This window comes from Protopterus annectens, chromosome 2.part0 (genome assembly GCF_019279795.1).
Source record: "Protopterus annectens isolate FY-2018-M chromosome 2.part0, PAN1.0, whole genome shotgun sequence".
NCBI lineage: Eukaryota > Metazoa > Chordata > Ceratodontiformes > Protopteridae > Protopterus > Protopterus annectens.
The window spans coordinates 124,449,785-124,467,021 of NC_056728.1; the positions used below are offsets into that span (position 1 = coordinate 124,449,785).

Below are 17,237 nucleotides of genomic sequence, written 5' to 3' on the forward strand. Positions count from 1 at the left end.
CAAAACTGCCCAATTTAGAACATTTCCATCATAAAAGTTTACTTGCCCGCACACACACACACACACACACACACTATATATATATATATATATATATATATATATATATATATATATATATGGACAGTAGTGTAAGCCATAGGCATCTTGCACAGTTTCTCGCAGTTATTTTCAATTTCATTTTTTTGTTGGTGGGGGGGAACATATTAAACATTGCTTGTATAATTTAAAGTTGCTAGAATAAAATGTTGTGTTACCACCATGCATTTCACTACAAAGTCTTGAACCCAGGACCCTGTGCACTACAGTCAGAGCAACATACCACTATGCCAAATCAGCAGTTTCTTGAAAGAATATAGGAAGACTGAAACTTAAAAGACTATCATTTAGTGAACGCAGTTCTCACCATAGCTCTCAACCTCTTAGCACAGAAATCCTGGACATAGCCAATAATGGGAGTAATACAGCCCCAAAATAGGGATAAATTTCAAATACTGATCTTACAAACTTAGAAAATTGTTAGTATAAAAGGTTTTGTTACCATTTATTTTCTGAAGAATAAAGTCTGAAATTCAAATGCCTGTCATTATTTAGTGAATTCAATCCTTCAGTGATTTGCCACAAAAATCTTGAAAACCACAAATTTAATGAGGAACAGAACAAAAATATGAGGCATAAATTCACAAGTGGTGGTGGCTAGGGACTTTAGGCTCTTTTTACCTGTATGCAAGGTACAGGATTTGAGCCTGATCATGGGGGGCCATTTTCACACACACACACAAACACACACACACACACACACACACACACACACACACACACACACACACACACACACACTCACTGAAAAGCAGTCGTTCTAACTCCAGAAAGTGAAAATGAGTCCGTTCAGAAGCTTGAAATGAAATGAGTAGCTTAACGATAACACCGGTAACTAATACCTTGAAATGAAATGAAACAAGTCCGTAGCTCTAACAACAATAACTGAAATATGTGCACGTGAGCCCAATTCTGACAGGCTGGCGGAGCTGATGTCATTGTGCACATGATGTCATCAGCTCAAAAAGCGAAAGAAAAAAAAATCTGAAATGAAGAGGTGCCACTCGGGAATCGTGGCACCCCATGATTTGGACCCCAAACCCGGTAAATAACGAGTAATTTGGTTCGGTTGGGAGGTATGCATATACAAAAATAGTCTTTCAGGTTAAGAACTTCCTTACCTCTGCTGCAGTGTTATTGAACTGGCTCCTGTCACAAAATAATTCAGTGCACTTCACATGAGCAACAAATGCAAAACAGTTTCTTTGGTAACTCGGGTGTTGGTGAATGCTGGTGTGTCACCCAAAACATCATGGTGTGTCACCTTTGGTTCGCAATCACTGCCCTAGGCTAAACCTGAAAAAAACTCTGTGTGGATCAGTGTTCTACCCATTTACAAACAAACAAATAAATGCATGCATACATGCATACAGGCAATACTTATTGAAAACCAGGTCATCTAGATTAACCTTGTCAGACAAAGTTTTTGATAATGTTAGAAATTAAGATGATGGCTGCACTTCTACAGCATCAAGGACAGCATTAGTAATTTTACAAATGTCAGCTGTAGAACTTATCTTTTTTGTAAAAGCTTAACTGGCAAATGCTCAAAAGCTCAAATTATTTAGAATCCAATATTTGTAGATAAATCAGTGTTTAATGTCACTACTGTCATGGGAAGTAGTGAGATAAACCTAAAATCTCCAAGTCAGTGAAATAAACCTTAGTGAGAAGAACAACTAAAGTGGTTTAGTACATCATATCATTAGTAGTTGTATTTTTGTAATCTAAAACTGCAGCTGGATATTCCAGTAAGTCAGTAAGATGTCATGCAATGATTCATTTCTGTAGTCAGACAAACCAGTCTCATTTGAGAGCAAATGATTTTCATAATGTAGGCTTTGTGGGTAAGGGGGTATTTTCAACAGTGATGGCAATATTAGTGAGGAACTGTACTAAAAGAGAGGATGTTATTAGTTGGATTCTTAACAGGTTTTCTGACATAATCCATGTGATTAGTCACAGGTGCCACTTCTGAAAATAAAAAAGTTACCAATGGACCACAGGGGTTAACATTGAACCCTCCCCTGTTTGCCATCTATTTCAGAAACCTTCAAACCAATTATCTTGGCCAATGGGTTTCTAAATTTGTAGATAACTGTAAATTGTGTGTTGTTATTTGATCATCTGACTCACATTGCACCATTTTAGGTTAGATCATGTTAGCAATTGGTACAAGGACAAGGGTCTCAACTTAAATGTGAAAAAATGTAGTATAGATCATTTTGGTAAACAAAACATTATCACATAGCACATAAGCAACACACCCATGCAATCACTGTTGTAAGGGATCTAAGCACTTTTGTTGATAGTATTTTATCATTTGACCATCATGTCTTCATAGTAATCTGGAAATCCTTCTGTACGGTTCATCTAATTTCCAAAGGCATCTACAGTAGATGAAAAGAAGTCTTCATTCCCCTTCACTCAAGTCTCATCAGACCCGTTATTTAATATAATGTGCCTTTTGGTATCTGTTTGTCTAAACGTATTACTCAACTTGTAAGACCTCAGAGATTCATAACTAAAAAGAGCAGTGGCCTCAAAAATCTTAGTTATCAAGACAGACTAGCTCCCTTTTCACTGTACCTAGTGTCTTATAGACACTTACACAGATTGTCTACATCTAGCCTTTCATGCCATGAAAGACCTAACCCTGTTTGACCTTGTGTTCCATCACAAGAACAAATGGAACCTCACATTTCCAAGTGGAGAAACTAAATCTTCATCAACACATGAATAATACTCATTGGCATGGTAGATTCATATCACAATGTATCATTCACCTCTGGAACAAACCTCCCCTACATGTCAAGCAGAGTAGCACCCATGCCACCTTTAAGTTCAACCTAGAAAACTGGATATGCAGTGTCATTTTCTCCCCTGACCTAGCCTGTCTTGCCCTCCTTGAGACTGGAAATACATTTTAAATGGGGTTTTGGCTAGGTACATAATAATTGGCAGACTGATTGTCTAGTACTTACCTCTGTACTTAGGTACCTATGAAGAGCTTGGAACATACATTCTGAAATACATATAAACATGCTTGATAAACTGTAAACTCCTATACAAAAACTCAGTGTCCCAAGCTTGGAATAAGCTCTCCCCAAATACCTGTAGAATTACTAGTACCAACTGCTTCAAAATGGAGCTTAAAAACTACCTTCTGAACTCAAGACCTCGTCCTTGCCAAAATCCTTTTTAATTTGTATTTCCATTCTAATCTGCTTCTCTTCTGTTTTTCAGGGTATGTTTGTGCATATTATCTCCATACTTGCATATGTAAAGTCCACTACTTCATCTGTGAACATCTTATCCTTTGTATTTGGCAGTCTTTAACCACTCACTTTGTAAAAAATTCTATGCTGTTATTGTTCTACCATGCTAAGGAAATGTATATATGACTCTGCTTCCTCATATATGTACTTTATTTTTCGGTGTTAAATAAGTTACCTTTTAGCCTATTTCCTTCCATGTCTAGTACTTTTTTCCCCATATGATGTATATTTATGCACTTTGATATTTCTGTATTTTTTACAATGCATGTCAGTTTTTGTATCTGGTTTATAAATTATATGTAATTCATTAATCTGTATGTTGGAGCTTTTCTCCTCAGGTCTCCACTGAAAACGGGCCATCTGGCTCAGTTGGACTAACCCAGTTAACAAATGACAAATAAATAAATAAAATAAATAAATGCAGTTTCATGATGGAGTCAGTAAATAAATCTTACATTTTGAACTTGTTCTTTGACAATAATCCTAAAACCAAAAGGGAGGGCTATGTTTCTATCACATGAGAAAGGAAGCATTCTAAAACAAAGGGAAAAAGTTCTGTATTGTGACAACAGATGTTCATCTTTAGATCCCTGTTGCAGTAGTCTAAAGTTTATGGGTTTGTCTTGCCAAAGATATCACCAGCTAGCCAGCATCCAAAGCTTTAGGGCACTTTCCACACTCCCTAGCCACTGTTCAACTCGAAGAGGATAGTAGGGCTCCATAACCTCAAAACTTTTGTCTAGCATTTCCTCGGCTTGGCAGATAAGTACCTCATTAGGGATTACCTTACATATTATTATTTTTTTTTAATTTGAGATAACGTTTTACTTTCATATGAAAACCTATTGTTTTGAGGTTTTACATTCTTCTTTTTATAGAGATTGTCATGGAAATGGTGTACTGCTATTCTGGGTTTGTATGCTTTGGATTCCTTCTGGGAAATTTCTTGTTAAATATTTCTGTGAGGAAAAGTTTTATTTCATAATCAGACTTCATAGCCAGGGGCCATATCTTTTGGCTCTGAGAACAGGCATTAACATTTTACCTCATTTTTGTCATGGTGGTGTCACTTTAACACTTGTCAAATGCTAGTTTGCAAGAAAGAATCTAGTCTTGGATTTTTATTGAAGAATTCACTGCAAAGTATCCCGTCTTCTGTGAAAAGAGTTGGCTTTTTTGTTTAAAACTGGGACTATGACTAAAAGCTACTAGATATGAGGGTTTTTACTAAGTAATTTAACCTCATTATCTTGTTGTCTGTCATATTTGGTTTGTCTAACCATTCTCAAATGTCAGTTCTAATAAGAAGTCAGTCTTACTTTTCTATTGACAGTTTCACTGAAAACTTTAAATATTTTTTTTGTATAGAAAAGTTTCACTTTTCTGTTATATTTTGTATCTATGGGCCAAAACATCTGAATTCAAGAGCTGTCATTAAAGAATTTTCTTCAAAATATAATTAATTATTCATTACTGGTTCACCTAGCCACTTGTTAAATGTCATTTAGGGTAGTAAGTCAGCCTTGGCTTTCTATATAGAAACTCACTGGCAAAGTAACTTTTTATGTGCCAAAAAAGTTAACTTTCCTCTCAAAACTAATTGTTAGGGACTAGAGACAGTGTGTTTAGTGGTTGTCATTTGAAAGCTTTACCTCAGCCTTCAGTTTTATGTCTCAGAATAAGACCAACTATTCAGGAATTCACTATTTGCTTTTCCAACTACTTTAGTGGCAAAGACATTAACTGGGGTCCTGCCAGTTTGTCCATTCTTTTTTCGAGTTAAAAGAAGTAAAAAGTTAATTTAGAGGCTTCAGTTTTCATCCATCTCCTGCTTTTCCTCGGTTGCTGGTGGGTGATTCTTCTGTGGTCATTCTGAGTTCCTCAGACACTAATCATTTCCTCTTGGTCCCTCATGTGTGCTTCTCAGGGAGACACTAAGGACTGGGAGACAAGCACATCCTCTGCATCTGTTCGGTTGCCTGCTTCAGAGAAGGGAGGGACACTCTTGATAGCATTGAGGCAAGGGGGATATAGTGTTTCTTTGCTTTCCTACCATCAGAATTCATATCCAGGGTGGGTACTCCCATTAGCTACTCTGTTTTCCTCCTTTTCATTCAAAATGAGGAATCTGTCTTTGAGGGAGATTATTCTTCAGATTCCTCACCTTATCCTTTTTAATTTTTAGTGTCAGAATGAAGGACAATTCAGTGGACTGCCTTCCTTGTAACTAATAATTTACTTGGTAATGACAGACTAGCTCTCACTAGCTCTGATAAATTATTTAATCTGCCCTAGTTCTATGAATTTCTCTTTTTTAATCCCAACCATGCAGTGATTTCTCTGTTAGTTTTAGTTTCTGCCAATCAACTGCCTGCAGCTAACCCCATTTTTGAAAATAAGATGCAGACAAACCCTGACAAGCTTAGGAAGAAAGTTTATATTTCTTCCACCATAGCCTACTGAATAATCAGTTGTTAGCCTCACATGTCTAAGTTGATAATATGAGAGAGTTAATAGTGGACCTCTTTTTTTTTGCCTCTTTTTTTTTTCAAAGAATAGGGCATTTCTGAATTCCATATTATCCTTTGTGTCAGTAGTAACCAAAGATTATCTAAACGGTTCTTATGACAAAGAGGTACTGTTTGGTCCTTAAAAGATTAGATGAAAGAGAAAGTTACTTCAGATGATTGCACAGTTTTCCCTCCTTGCCAAGCTGATAAGGAGGTTTAAAGAAATGAGGAGAGGTCTCCCGTAACAAAGGACAATTTAAAACATAGACTAATTATATGCTCTGTCTTGTCCATCCACACCCACCCTTGCTTCATGTACAATTTTCCAGGGTCTAGCTTTTTGTTTCCCCTCTGTAGCAGAATGATTGCCTTTCTCATTTACAAAGGAGTCTGTTTCATTTAACCAATCTTTTTTGTTCCTCCTGTCTTAGCATGCCATCTCAGGAGTCAGTAGAACCTATTTCCCAGATATAGCAAGGAAATTATTATACTCAAGTCTTTTTCTTATGCAAAAAAGAAGAATACTGGACCCCTATCCTAAATATTTCCATTCTAAGTCTATTCATTACCGTCCAAATTCTCTAAGGCTTCAGAAAACTATTTATGCCTGCTGTCTTTCACTTTGAGTAATCATAGCTTACAGGATAGGTCAGAAAGTACCTTGCTCCATGATAACCCTTTTCTGTCATTACATTTCTAAAAATTGCGTTTCTGAGATGCCTATGGGATATATTCCTCATGATGGTGTTTCTTTCTCAGAACAAAGTTGAATATACATCTATAAATTTCTGATATTTTCTTCCCAGATTCTATATTGTCAGGGGAATAGATCAGATATTAAGATCATTGGCCTATACTGTTCTCATGATTCCCTTGTAGAGACTTTTTGTAAAGAAGTTTGGATCCAGCACCAGTGTACACATCCTTTTCTTTTTATTTCCAAGGGATGGGGTTGTAAAAAAGTAGTTTCTCAGATGGTGAGTTGGTGGTCTGTCATGCCACGTCTTCTGTTTTTAAGTCTTCCAGTGCTTACTCAGTCTGTAACCACAGATACAAAAGACTTTGCTTGCAGAGCTGTGTCTAAGAGATGAAATTCCAGGGCCTGTGGAACTAGCACGACAAATTAAACCACATACACATCAAAGAACTGATGTGTTAATGAGTATTCTCAAATCTATAAACCATCTTTGGACTCCATACCCTCTGCTAGTTGTCTCAGACAACACCACATCAATGTGGTACATAAAGAAAAAGGATAAAAACAAGGTCTACCCCATTTGAAGGCTAGCTGTGGGGCAGATGGGGTCCTGATTTCTCAACTCTTTCTGTTCCTTCAGGTTACTTACATTCAGTAAAAAACAGAACATTATTGCAGATAAGCTAAGCATTAGACCTCCTTCTAATGAAGATTGTATCCAGGAGATCTTCCAGATATTGATCAATCTGTGGGGAAATTCTTGAGTACACTGTTTGCCTCCAGCCACAGCAGACAATTAAAGAAATTCTATTCCAGGACTTTTTATACATTCCCATCAATGGGGGTGTTTCTGGATGCTTTCCACTCTTTCCTCTAACAAACAGGGCTTTTCTAAAGAGTTAGAAGGACTCTAGAAGCAGTATTGAGGTGACCACCTTTTGGCCCAGGAAACAGTGTCTCTCCCTTCCTTTGAATTTGGCCAGGTGCAATTACCACAAGCTTTCTCACAGAACTGATTTAGTCACACACCGCAGGGGTTATGTGACACACATGAATATTTAATTTATTCAACTGACTGCCTGGATGATATAAGATCATTTCCTTTTAGGCACTTGTTTTCTGTGGATATGAAGTAGGTATTGAAAGAGGCAATGAAACCTGCTACTAGAAAATCATATATGTGTAACTAAGAAATACTTTCTAGGTGGTGCCATAATAAGAACAAGGATCCTTTTAAGTTAAGACTCCTGAAATTCTATAGTGTTCATGTGAGTTATTATCCTGTGAACCTGTTACTCTTTTTTGGGATTCATCTTTTGGCCGTTTATGCTTGTCTTCTTTTACAGTTCCACATTTTCTTCTTTACCTGAAATGAAACAGTTTTCAAATGGGGTACACATCCATCCACCTAGTAGATGGGTGACTCCTTCTTGGGAATCTTTATTTTTGTTCTGAAAAAAATCTTACACTGTTCCCTTGAACTTGTTCTGTGGCAACGTGAAGTTTCTATCATGGAAAACAATGTTACTCATTGCTCTGACTTTTGTCAGCAGAGTGCCTGAGTTACAAGCTCTTAAGTTGAGGCAGCTTTATCTCATCTATCATAATATAAAGTAATTTTGATAATAAATCTTTCATTTCTGCTTAAGTGGTTTTAGAGTTTTTTTTTAATTCATATTCCTGTTTTCTTTCAAGATCTAAAATATAAGGAAGAAATAATTCACACACTCTGGATGTTCGTGGGAACTCTGCATACTATATTATTATGACAGAATCCTTCAGGAATTCTGATCAACTGCTTATTTCCTATCAAGGTAAGAGAAAGGGACAATTGTATCTAAATGGAAAATTCAAAAATAGTTATCTAGTGTTATTTCTTTTTGCTACATTTACTATTAGAATACATTTCCAAGCAAGGCCAAGGCCCATTTTACCAGGATTCTGGCCACATTTGGGGCTTTTTGGAAAGAGGTGGACTCTAGAAATATTCTAGGGGCAACCTCTTGGTCTTCTGAGTTCATCTTTGCTGAGCAGTATAAACTGGATTCCCATGTTAGAGCAATCCTCCGGGGATTCCAAAACTCTGATACTTCTTTCTCCTACTTTATTTCCAAATTCTGGTATTCACTCTGTATAGCTTAGGTTACTGCAACAGTGATCTAATGACGAACATCATGGTATAGTTGTTTAAGTAAACTTACCATAACAGAAGATATTCTAACAGAGCACTATTATAGTAAAAGGAATCATCCCTCTATCCACCTCTTGTTTGTTGTGCCTTGTCAGGGTGCAGACTTTTTTATCCCTATCTGGCAGGGCTGTAGCCTCCCTCTTCTGAGGCAAGAAAACTCTGAGGTTTTAGCATCCTAGCCACTGTTTTTATACCACTTTCCATGAGGTGAACAGTGACCAGTGCATGTGGAAGGTCTCATAATGTTTTGGGAGCTGTCTGGCTGGTCCTCTCCTTGGCAGAATAGTACCATATAGCTTAGGCTAGTGCAACAGTGATCTATTGGAACAACTACTTTTATGATAAATTTACTACACAACTATACTTTCCCAGGGATAATAAGAGTGCTATAACAACTGCAGACTGATTTGCAAACATCATATATAAGAAGACAATCAGATAAATTATGGCACCATACATGTAAATCAAAACACACGGTACAACATTTATTTTTATAAAGTTTTGTTTCTGTTCTTCTCCCATTGTTCTGGTTGATTAAGACAACAGCAGATGCTGGAGAAGAAATTTAAGTAGAGAAGCGAATATACATACATGCACCCATCCTTAACCTCCCTGAAAATAATATTTTTGTTGCATGTGCATTGAATGTGCTTGAATATGTGCCTGTGTATGGCTACATATGTGCATGTGTGTGTCCATATTAAGAGGGGGAGTCAAAGATGCATTCCTTCCAGTATGCTTCTGAGCCTGTGTCATGCTGACTTATAATTTATATTTTATTACCTTCAACTGGAGGAATACTTTACGTATCATCTGATCAACCCACCTCTACCTATATCCATGATTTTTTTAATCATGCTATATGTCATCTCTCTCTTTATATACATTACTCATTGCTGTGAGTTTTCAGTGTTTTTCTGCCTTGGTCTTTACTCACTCGTATGACTTCCATGAAGTCCATTTTTAAGTCTTTAAATCTTTCTAATTATTTTTGTCTGACTTCCAAGGCAGGATCTTTGCCATTGTATTAGTTTTATTTTGCACCGACTCCAAGCTATTTTATATTCATTTGTAAAAATGATATCTAGACCTATATAGAGTACATTTTTTGTTAACCAGATAGAACCAGCATCTCTGGTTAAATGAATTTCTTAAAGTCACATTGTAGGCAAATGGATATTGAGGGATGCAAACCCAGGATTACAAGATAAATAACATGTAGGACTGCTTATTCTATCTACTTTATTCATTGCCTTATGTGATAGCCTTCAGAATAAACTATACTAGTTCACTCATAGTATGCATGTTCCCGTCTCTCAGTAGAATGCTGTTATATCTGTCACACATTTTCTTAGATATCCCAATATATCTGGATCAATCAGATAACTGAGCTCTCCTGAATTTGGTGATAAGTGATGTGCCGCTAACATTGCTGCCTGCAGGTGAAGGGTCAAACAGCAAAGTACAGGAAAATCCTACAGTTACCGTCTAGTGCCATGGGAGCCAGTCATGACTCGGTTTCTTCTGGGATGGGAGTCACTCTGTGGTACCTTTTTTGAGCTATTCTGATTCCTGATACAAGATTCATGTTGGTGGTAAATAAAGTTCCCAGTCAGCTAAAAGGGAACAAATATCCTGTCCAGAATATATACCGGCGGGATAAACTTCAGTAAGAAAGAGCCTGGAGATGGTTCAATGTAGTTTAGTCTTGTTATTGGAATTCATTTGGCAGATGAGTGCTTTTTGAGACAGTTTTACAATGAGTGCTTATTTATACTGAATGCTAATAGGTGGGCATTTGAACTAGCTCAACCCCCCTAGATGTGCCTTAGTTATGGGAGGAACCGAGGGGCTGGCTTTGAGTTTGGAGACCTGCTCTTAAATATTAATCTTTCAGGTGCTGAAATTCCTATCAACAATGAGTAATGTAAAGGGTCAGGTACTAAAAGGGGCCAGATACTAACAATCATGCCCTTGTTCTTAAAATAGTACCTAAATGAGTACATAGGTCCTAATCCTGGGAATTATGTTTGATACGGTAACATATGAATATATTACAACAATTAAACATTCTTCTTCTTCTTTCGGCTGTTCCCAGTTAGGGGTCACCACAGCAGATCACCTGTCCGCTCATGACTCATGATTGGCAGTGGAATTTTACAGTGTTGAGTTGCCAGCCTGGCACCCAACCTTCCACAGAAGGCACACACATGCACGCACTCACGCCTAGGGCCAATTTAGAGTGTCCAATGCATCTACAGCACAATTAAACATTAAAAGATAGAAAATACAGAATTAATGGTTTTGGCAATGTAAAATGCTTGGCTTCTTTGACATTGGGCCCTGTAATCCACTATTTCTGTGCTGCAGTTTATGTATAAATTACTTCTGCAGAATTTTTTGTTATATGTGCAGTAAAAGCCATCACTTCTGCTCATATATTGGCAACAGTGCACTAGCAAAGCATGTGGAAGCCTGACCACAGCAAGTTTTCTTTCCACATTATTGAACAATACTGTAGCTGGTAGATCTGACAAAGCTTGTTAAAGTGAAAGAGCTTTTGAACGCTGGCTTTTGGCTCTACAATATTGAATATAATATATAAAAAAGGCTGCAGTCATCCCTCTGCACAAAGGTGGGTCATCTACAGTCCCTGGAAACTACAGACCCATAGGTCTCACTAGTCTTATATGTAAAGCCATGGAAAGAATTATCATCAGAAAGATCATGCTTGCTCAACCTGGTGAACTTCTTTGAGAATGTCACCAAAGTAATGGATGAGGGCAAAATACTTTACACTGCCTACCTTGACCTGGCCAAGGAATTTGACACAATACTGCACTCGGGCATTGTTGACAAACTCAAGAGGTTAAGTACAAACCCATATGTCACCTGTTGGATAGCCAATTGGCTGACAGACAGGACCCAGGAAGTTAGAATTGGGGAGTCCACCTCTACAAAGAGGCCAGTCACAAGTGGAGTCCCTCAGGGATCAGACCTTGGACAGCTCCTTTTTGGCATTTACTTCTCAGAAGTCAAAGCCAATGTCAGTAGTCTCTGGCTGACTAAATTTGCAGATGATTGCAAATTAGGAGCTGTCATTGAATCTCACACTGACACAAATGTTCTCCAGGTGGGCCTGACACAGACAAATATCTGGTGTCAGAGCCATGGACTAAAACTAAATGCCAAGAAATGCATAATGGTATCCTTTGGGAATCATCCATCCCTGGTAACCGTCATACTGACAACATACCCCTTAGAGTTGACCCAGTAGTTAGGGACCTAGGAACACACATAGATAGTAATCCAACCTTTGACCATCACGTGTCTACAATGGTGAGGAAATCCTTCTATGTTGTGCAACTTATAAACAAAGGTATGGCATCTAAGTCCAAGGAAGTCATTGTTCCACTGTTTTTGGCAGTCATCATTGAGTACAGTGCCTCCTTTAGTATGTACCTAATCAGGCATATCCAACAATTAGAACGTCCACAGAGGTTCCTGACTAAAAGAATACAGGGCACAAGTAAAATGTCTTATACAGACCGCCTCAAGGCCCTATCCCTGTATTCTGTCTCCTACAGGCTTTTGAGGGGAGATCTATGTATCCCAAAGACTATGGAGCAGGCTCCCCAATCATGTGAAGCAGAGTGCCTCCCTAACCCAATTCAAGTGCAGCTTGAGCAATTGGATGGGAAACCGGAAATTCATCCCTGGGTTGGCACCTGTGTGTCTAATAGACACAGGTAACCTGTAAATGGTTCATCTCTCAGGCCCATGCGTGCACTTGTCAAGGGTGTCATATCTTGTCAAGATTTGGGATGCATGGCTAGGCTCGAAAAGGCCCTTGTAGTTGTTAGCCTAGTAAACATCTATGAACCTATGAACCTATAAAATACTCATAATATGTGGTTGTTGACACTAAGTTCTACTTTAAGGTTAAGTTAATGGTTTTATTAGCTATTTAAATAACCAGCACAAGTTTTCATTGCAAATAAAAAGAAAGACAAGAAAATGAAGCAAGAAAAGGTTCAACATACTGATTGTTTAAATATGATTTTCACTTTTGTATTTTTTATTTTTTAATGTTTGATTGTGATATATTCATATTTGTTATGTATTATGTTGAGTACTTGCTCCTTAAATGTGGGATCCTGTATACACCATTTTATATATGAAGATAAGCTTGGAACAATAGTAATATACTTGAATTTACATACCGTATTGAACAGAATTCCCAGGATTAGGTCCTTTTTATGTACTATTTTAGGTACTATTTTAAGAACAAATGCATGATTGTTAGTACCTGACCCTTTACATTACTCATTGTTGATAAGAATTTCAGCACCTGAAAGGCTAATAATTAAGGGCAAGTCTCCACACTCAAAGCCAGCCCCTCAGTTCTTCCCATAACTAAGCCACGCTAAAGGGTTGAGCTAATTCAAGTGTTCACCCATTAGTATTCATTATAGATAAGCACTCATTGCAACACTGTCTCAAAAGCCCTCATCTGCCTAACAAATTCCAATAAAAGGGCTTAACTACATTGAACAGTCTCCAGTCTCCTTCTTAATGTAGCTTAACCCACTGCTGTATATATATTCTGGACAGGATTTTTGTTCCCTTTTAGCTGACTGGGAAGTTGCAATTGATTTACTACAAACGTCAGCCTTGCATCAGGAACTAGAATAGCTCAATAAAGGTACCACAGAGTGACTCCTATCCGAGAAGAATCCAAGTCATGACTGGCTCCCACGGCTCTAGATGGTAACTGTAGGATTTTCCTTTACTTTACAACGAATCTGAGTCCATTTCCTTATTGATGAGGATAGCACATGTATTGTATACCCACCCCTCTTCTGTTAAAAAAAAGCTTTAATTCACTTCCATGAAATTCCATTTATTGGTTTCGTTTTGTGCCCATTTTGTCTTTCGCACCTCGTTTTCCTGAAAGATGATTAATTTCTGGATTTTAGAGACTTGCAGTTCAACATTTATATTCTGCTGTTCTTTGTTCCAGGGTTTATGTATTACACTTCTTGGTGTTTATTTTTTTCTTTTTAAATCATTTGCCTTCTGGTATAGAAACTGCACGTTTTTACCTAACCTGCTCTGAATTACTTCTGTCCTTTCCATATTCATTTGAACATGGGGTCTTGATAACTTGACTCAGTATTCCAGATGATAAAAAAATGAGAACAGACAACTGTGCTATAGAAACATGGAAATATTTTAGTTTTGTGCTAACAATGCATCATGATGTGGCTTTACAATGGGGAGAAGATGCCCCAAAACAAAGTATAGTTGATTGTAATTGTTGTTACTTTATAAGATACCATTGTTTTAGGAGTCCTTATTATTCTTTCTTTCAGTGCCATGTGGTGGAACAATAAATGCAACATCCAGTGTACAGACCTTGACGTCTCCAGGATACCCAGGTGCCTACCCAACTTTCACAGTGTGTAACTGGACTATTGATGCTCCAGCACAAGAACAAGTGAAGATATCCGTGCAGGCCTTCCACTTAGAAGCAAACCAGGATTGTTCAATGAATTATGTGGAATTTAAGGACTGGCCAGTGGTAAGTCCAAAATTGTGAGACTGCAGTAACAATGCTCATTAAGTCAGTAAACCTGAGGTTTGAAATGTAATAATATTTATTGATAGATAACTTCTGAGACATTAGGATATTCATTTTTTGTTTATATTAAACAATAGCAAATTCCAAACTGACTTTGCATCTGAGCACTGGAAATGTTTTATAGGACATTATCAGTATTATTTTATTTATTTTATTTGTATCATCCAAAGCGTCCTTTAAAGACCTCATCAGACAACATCTCAAGAAAGTTGGCAGTGCTATGATTGCTCCCCAGGCTAGTGAAAGCGGATAACATATACATACTAAATCTAGAGCACTTGATAATAGTTTTCAATCTTACTCACAAACACTGAATAATCAACAATGTATGTACTGTACCTGTGTACTATGTATGTATTCTACCTATGTTCCAAATTTCAGCTGTACACCACAAATCTATTAATTACCTTTATTTTTAAAATTTATATTTTTTTGTTTGTTCTTTCCACTGTAAGTGTTTATGTGCTGCATACCACTGTAAAAACATGTCTCTTGTAATTTGTGTGTATACTGATCATGTCTAAATAACTAAATGTGTCTGTAATTTTTCTTTGTGGAGCTTTTCTCCCCGGGCCTCTGCTGAAAAAGGCCCTTTTCAGCTCAGTTAGACACCCCCGGTTAACAAATGTAAAATAAATAAATAAATAAATAAAATATTTGTTTATCAGGGTAGAGCACTGATCTCCATGGACCTTTTTCAGACTCAGCACGGGATCTGTGTCTGGTTATGTGACTTGCTCAGACTTGCACTGTTAGTATTAGGCTTACAGCTGAACACTAGGCTACCTACAGAGACAGAAGCAGTACATGTATTGTTAGTTTTCTTTTGCACACACAGGCCATCTCTTGCTTCACAAGTTACAGGAACCATATTTAGGCAGTCTTTTAACCAGCATGTGTCAGAGATGTATGAAAAACACAAAATACATATGTTGCTTTTGAATCGGTGATGATAAAACAGTTACTGTAATCTACTTATTTCAGGATTCATGGAAAAATCACAAATGTGATGTAAAGAATGAAAATACAGTGTTAGCTCAACAGTTAAATGTTGCAGAATACTGCTTTACTGTGAACTGGGAGTAAAAAAAATGTAACCTTCATGTAGAAAATACAGCAATATTCCTAGCAGCTGTCCAGATTTTCCAGAAATGCAGCAAATACCTACCAGCTGTACAAGAATGCGACAACTTATCTTATGGTCCTTTCAGAACTGTACATTGCAAATACAATGACCTACATGGCAGTTCTGCAGAAATGCAGTGAGGGGGGTCTTTACTATGCCGTTGAAACACCATAACAGCGAACACCACATCTTCAACAAGTATTCAGCGAAATTTACGTCCGCGATTCGCTGAATACTTAAAGGGCAAACAGATACTTACCCCGCAACCCAATGGATCTAAATCTACCTAAACCAACCCCCCCAACTAAATATACCAACTCTGAGATCACACTACAGTGGAGAAAAGGGCAAAATTGTGTAGTTGGCCAACTACATCTTTGCCCTTTAAGTATTCAGTGAATCACAGAAGTGAATTTTGCTGAATACTTATCGGCGATGTGGTGTTCACTGTTACGGTGTTTCGATGGCATAATATAGACCCCAGTGAAGTACCTGGCAAGTATTCCAGAAATACAGCAACATACCTGGCAGACTTGTCACTCAGACAGCCAAGATGATGGCAGTGCATAGTCATGCCTTAACAATAATTTCTTGAAAGGAATTCAAACATCTTTTGCAAAACTTTGTTCATTCCAGCCACTACATCTGTGGTGCTGGTTATCAGTTACTTGACTAGCATGTGTTTGCATGCTCAGATTGCTCAGTTGCATGACTTAAGTGAGTCATCCTGTTTAACTGAATGGGAAGTCATCCATTTTTTTTCTAACTTGCTGCAGTTTTGAAAATGTGAATATTTGTTTTGGGGGTACAAGAAGCAAAGTCAACCACATGGGGGCTTGTCTTCTCATATAAAACTTTGATGACTATCCATTTAATTAAATGGTCTTAATGGTTCAAATATTGACATAAAGCAGGTCATCCTTTTGATCCACAAACTGATTAACCACATACTGGGATACATATTGCAGTGAATAGGTAAAACTGGTTTAAAGGCAGCAAGATGTGTGATATTTTAAAGCAGCAACTTTACAAGATGCAACCACTGAAAGGCTTACTCAATAAAAATAGGACTTATCTGAAGCAACAGAGGCTATCAGTCATTTAACTGCATATTCTACTAAAAATAGCACAGCAGCACTTGTAAGAGGCTTAACTAATCCCATGTCATATCAGAAAAAATATCATTTTCAACCTAAAAAGTCAATTATGCTTGCTAAGTTAGACTTAATTTTTGCTGGATACAGCAAAGAAAAAAATGATGTTGTACTTCAGCTTCAAAAAGAAGCAAACAAAAATACTAGTAATACAACAGACTGCCAGGCAAAAACTTAAAATAACTCCAAGAGGTATTTTCTATTTTAACCACTTAAATGCTAAATAAAACAGTATTTCGGCTTTTCCCGGTTAGGGCTCGCCACAGCGGAACTTCAGTCCACTAATGATTGTTAGTGGATTTTTATGGTGCCGAGTTGCCAGCCCGATGCCCAGCCTTCAAAGAAGGCACACCCATTCACGCACGCACATACCTGCGGGTCTTTAGACAGTCACTTGACCATGGGGAGGACATGCAGACTCTGTGTAAAATCAAAGCCCAGGAGGAGTTATTTAATTATAAAGGTTTACTGGAGGACATGCTTCCCAGTAAGCAATAATGCCCAACAGGGTGGTGTTAATGTGTAATTAACACCTGCC

At 37.6% G+C, this 17,237-nt stretch overlaps 1 protein-coding gene across 1 annotated transcript in view; it reads left to right on the plus strand.

Annotated features, from left to right (window-relative positions):
* Nucleotides 1-17,237, plus strand: part of LOC122792709 (cubilin-like) — a 3,134,001-nt gene that overhangs the window by 3,030,131 nt on the left and 86,633 nt on the right. Inside the window, exon 63 of the mRNA XM_044060295.1 lies at nucleotides 14,151-14,359. Within this exon, the coding sequence (XP_043916230.1) occupies nucleotides 14,151-14,359 (209 nt within the window). The remainder of the gene's footprint in view (nucleotides 1-14,150; nucleotides 14,360-17,237) is intronic.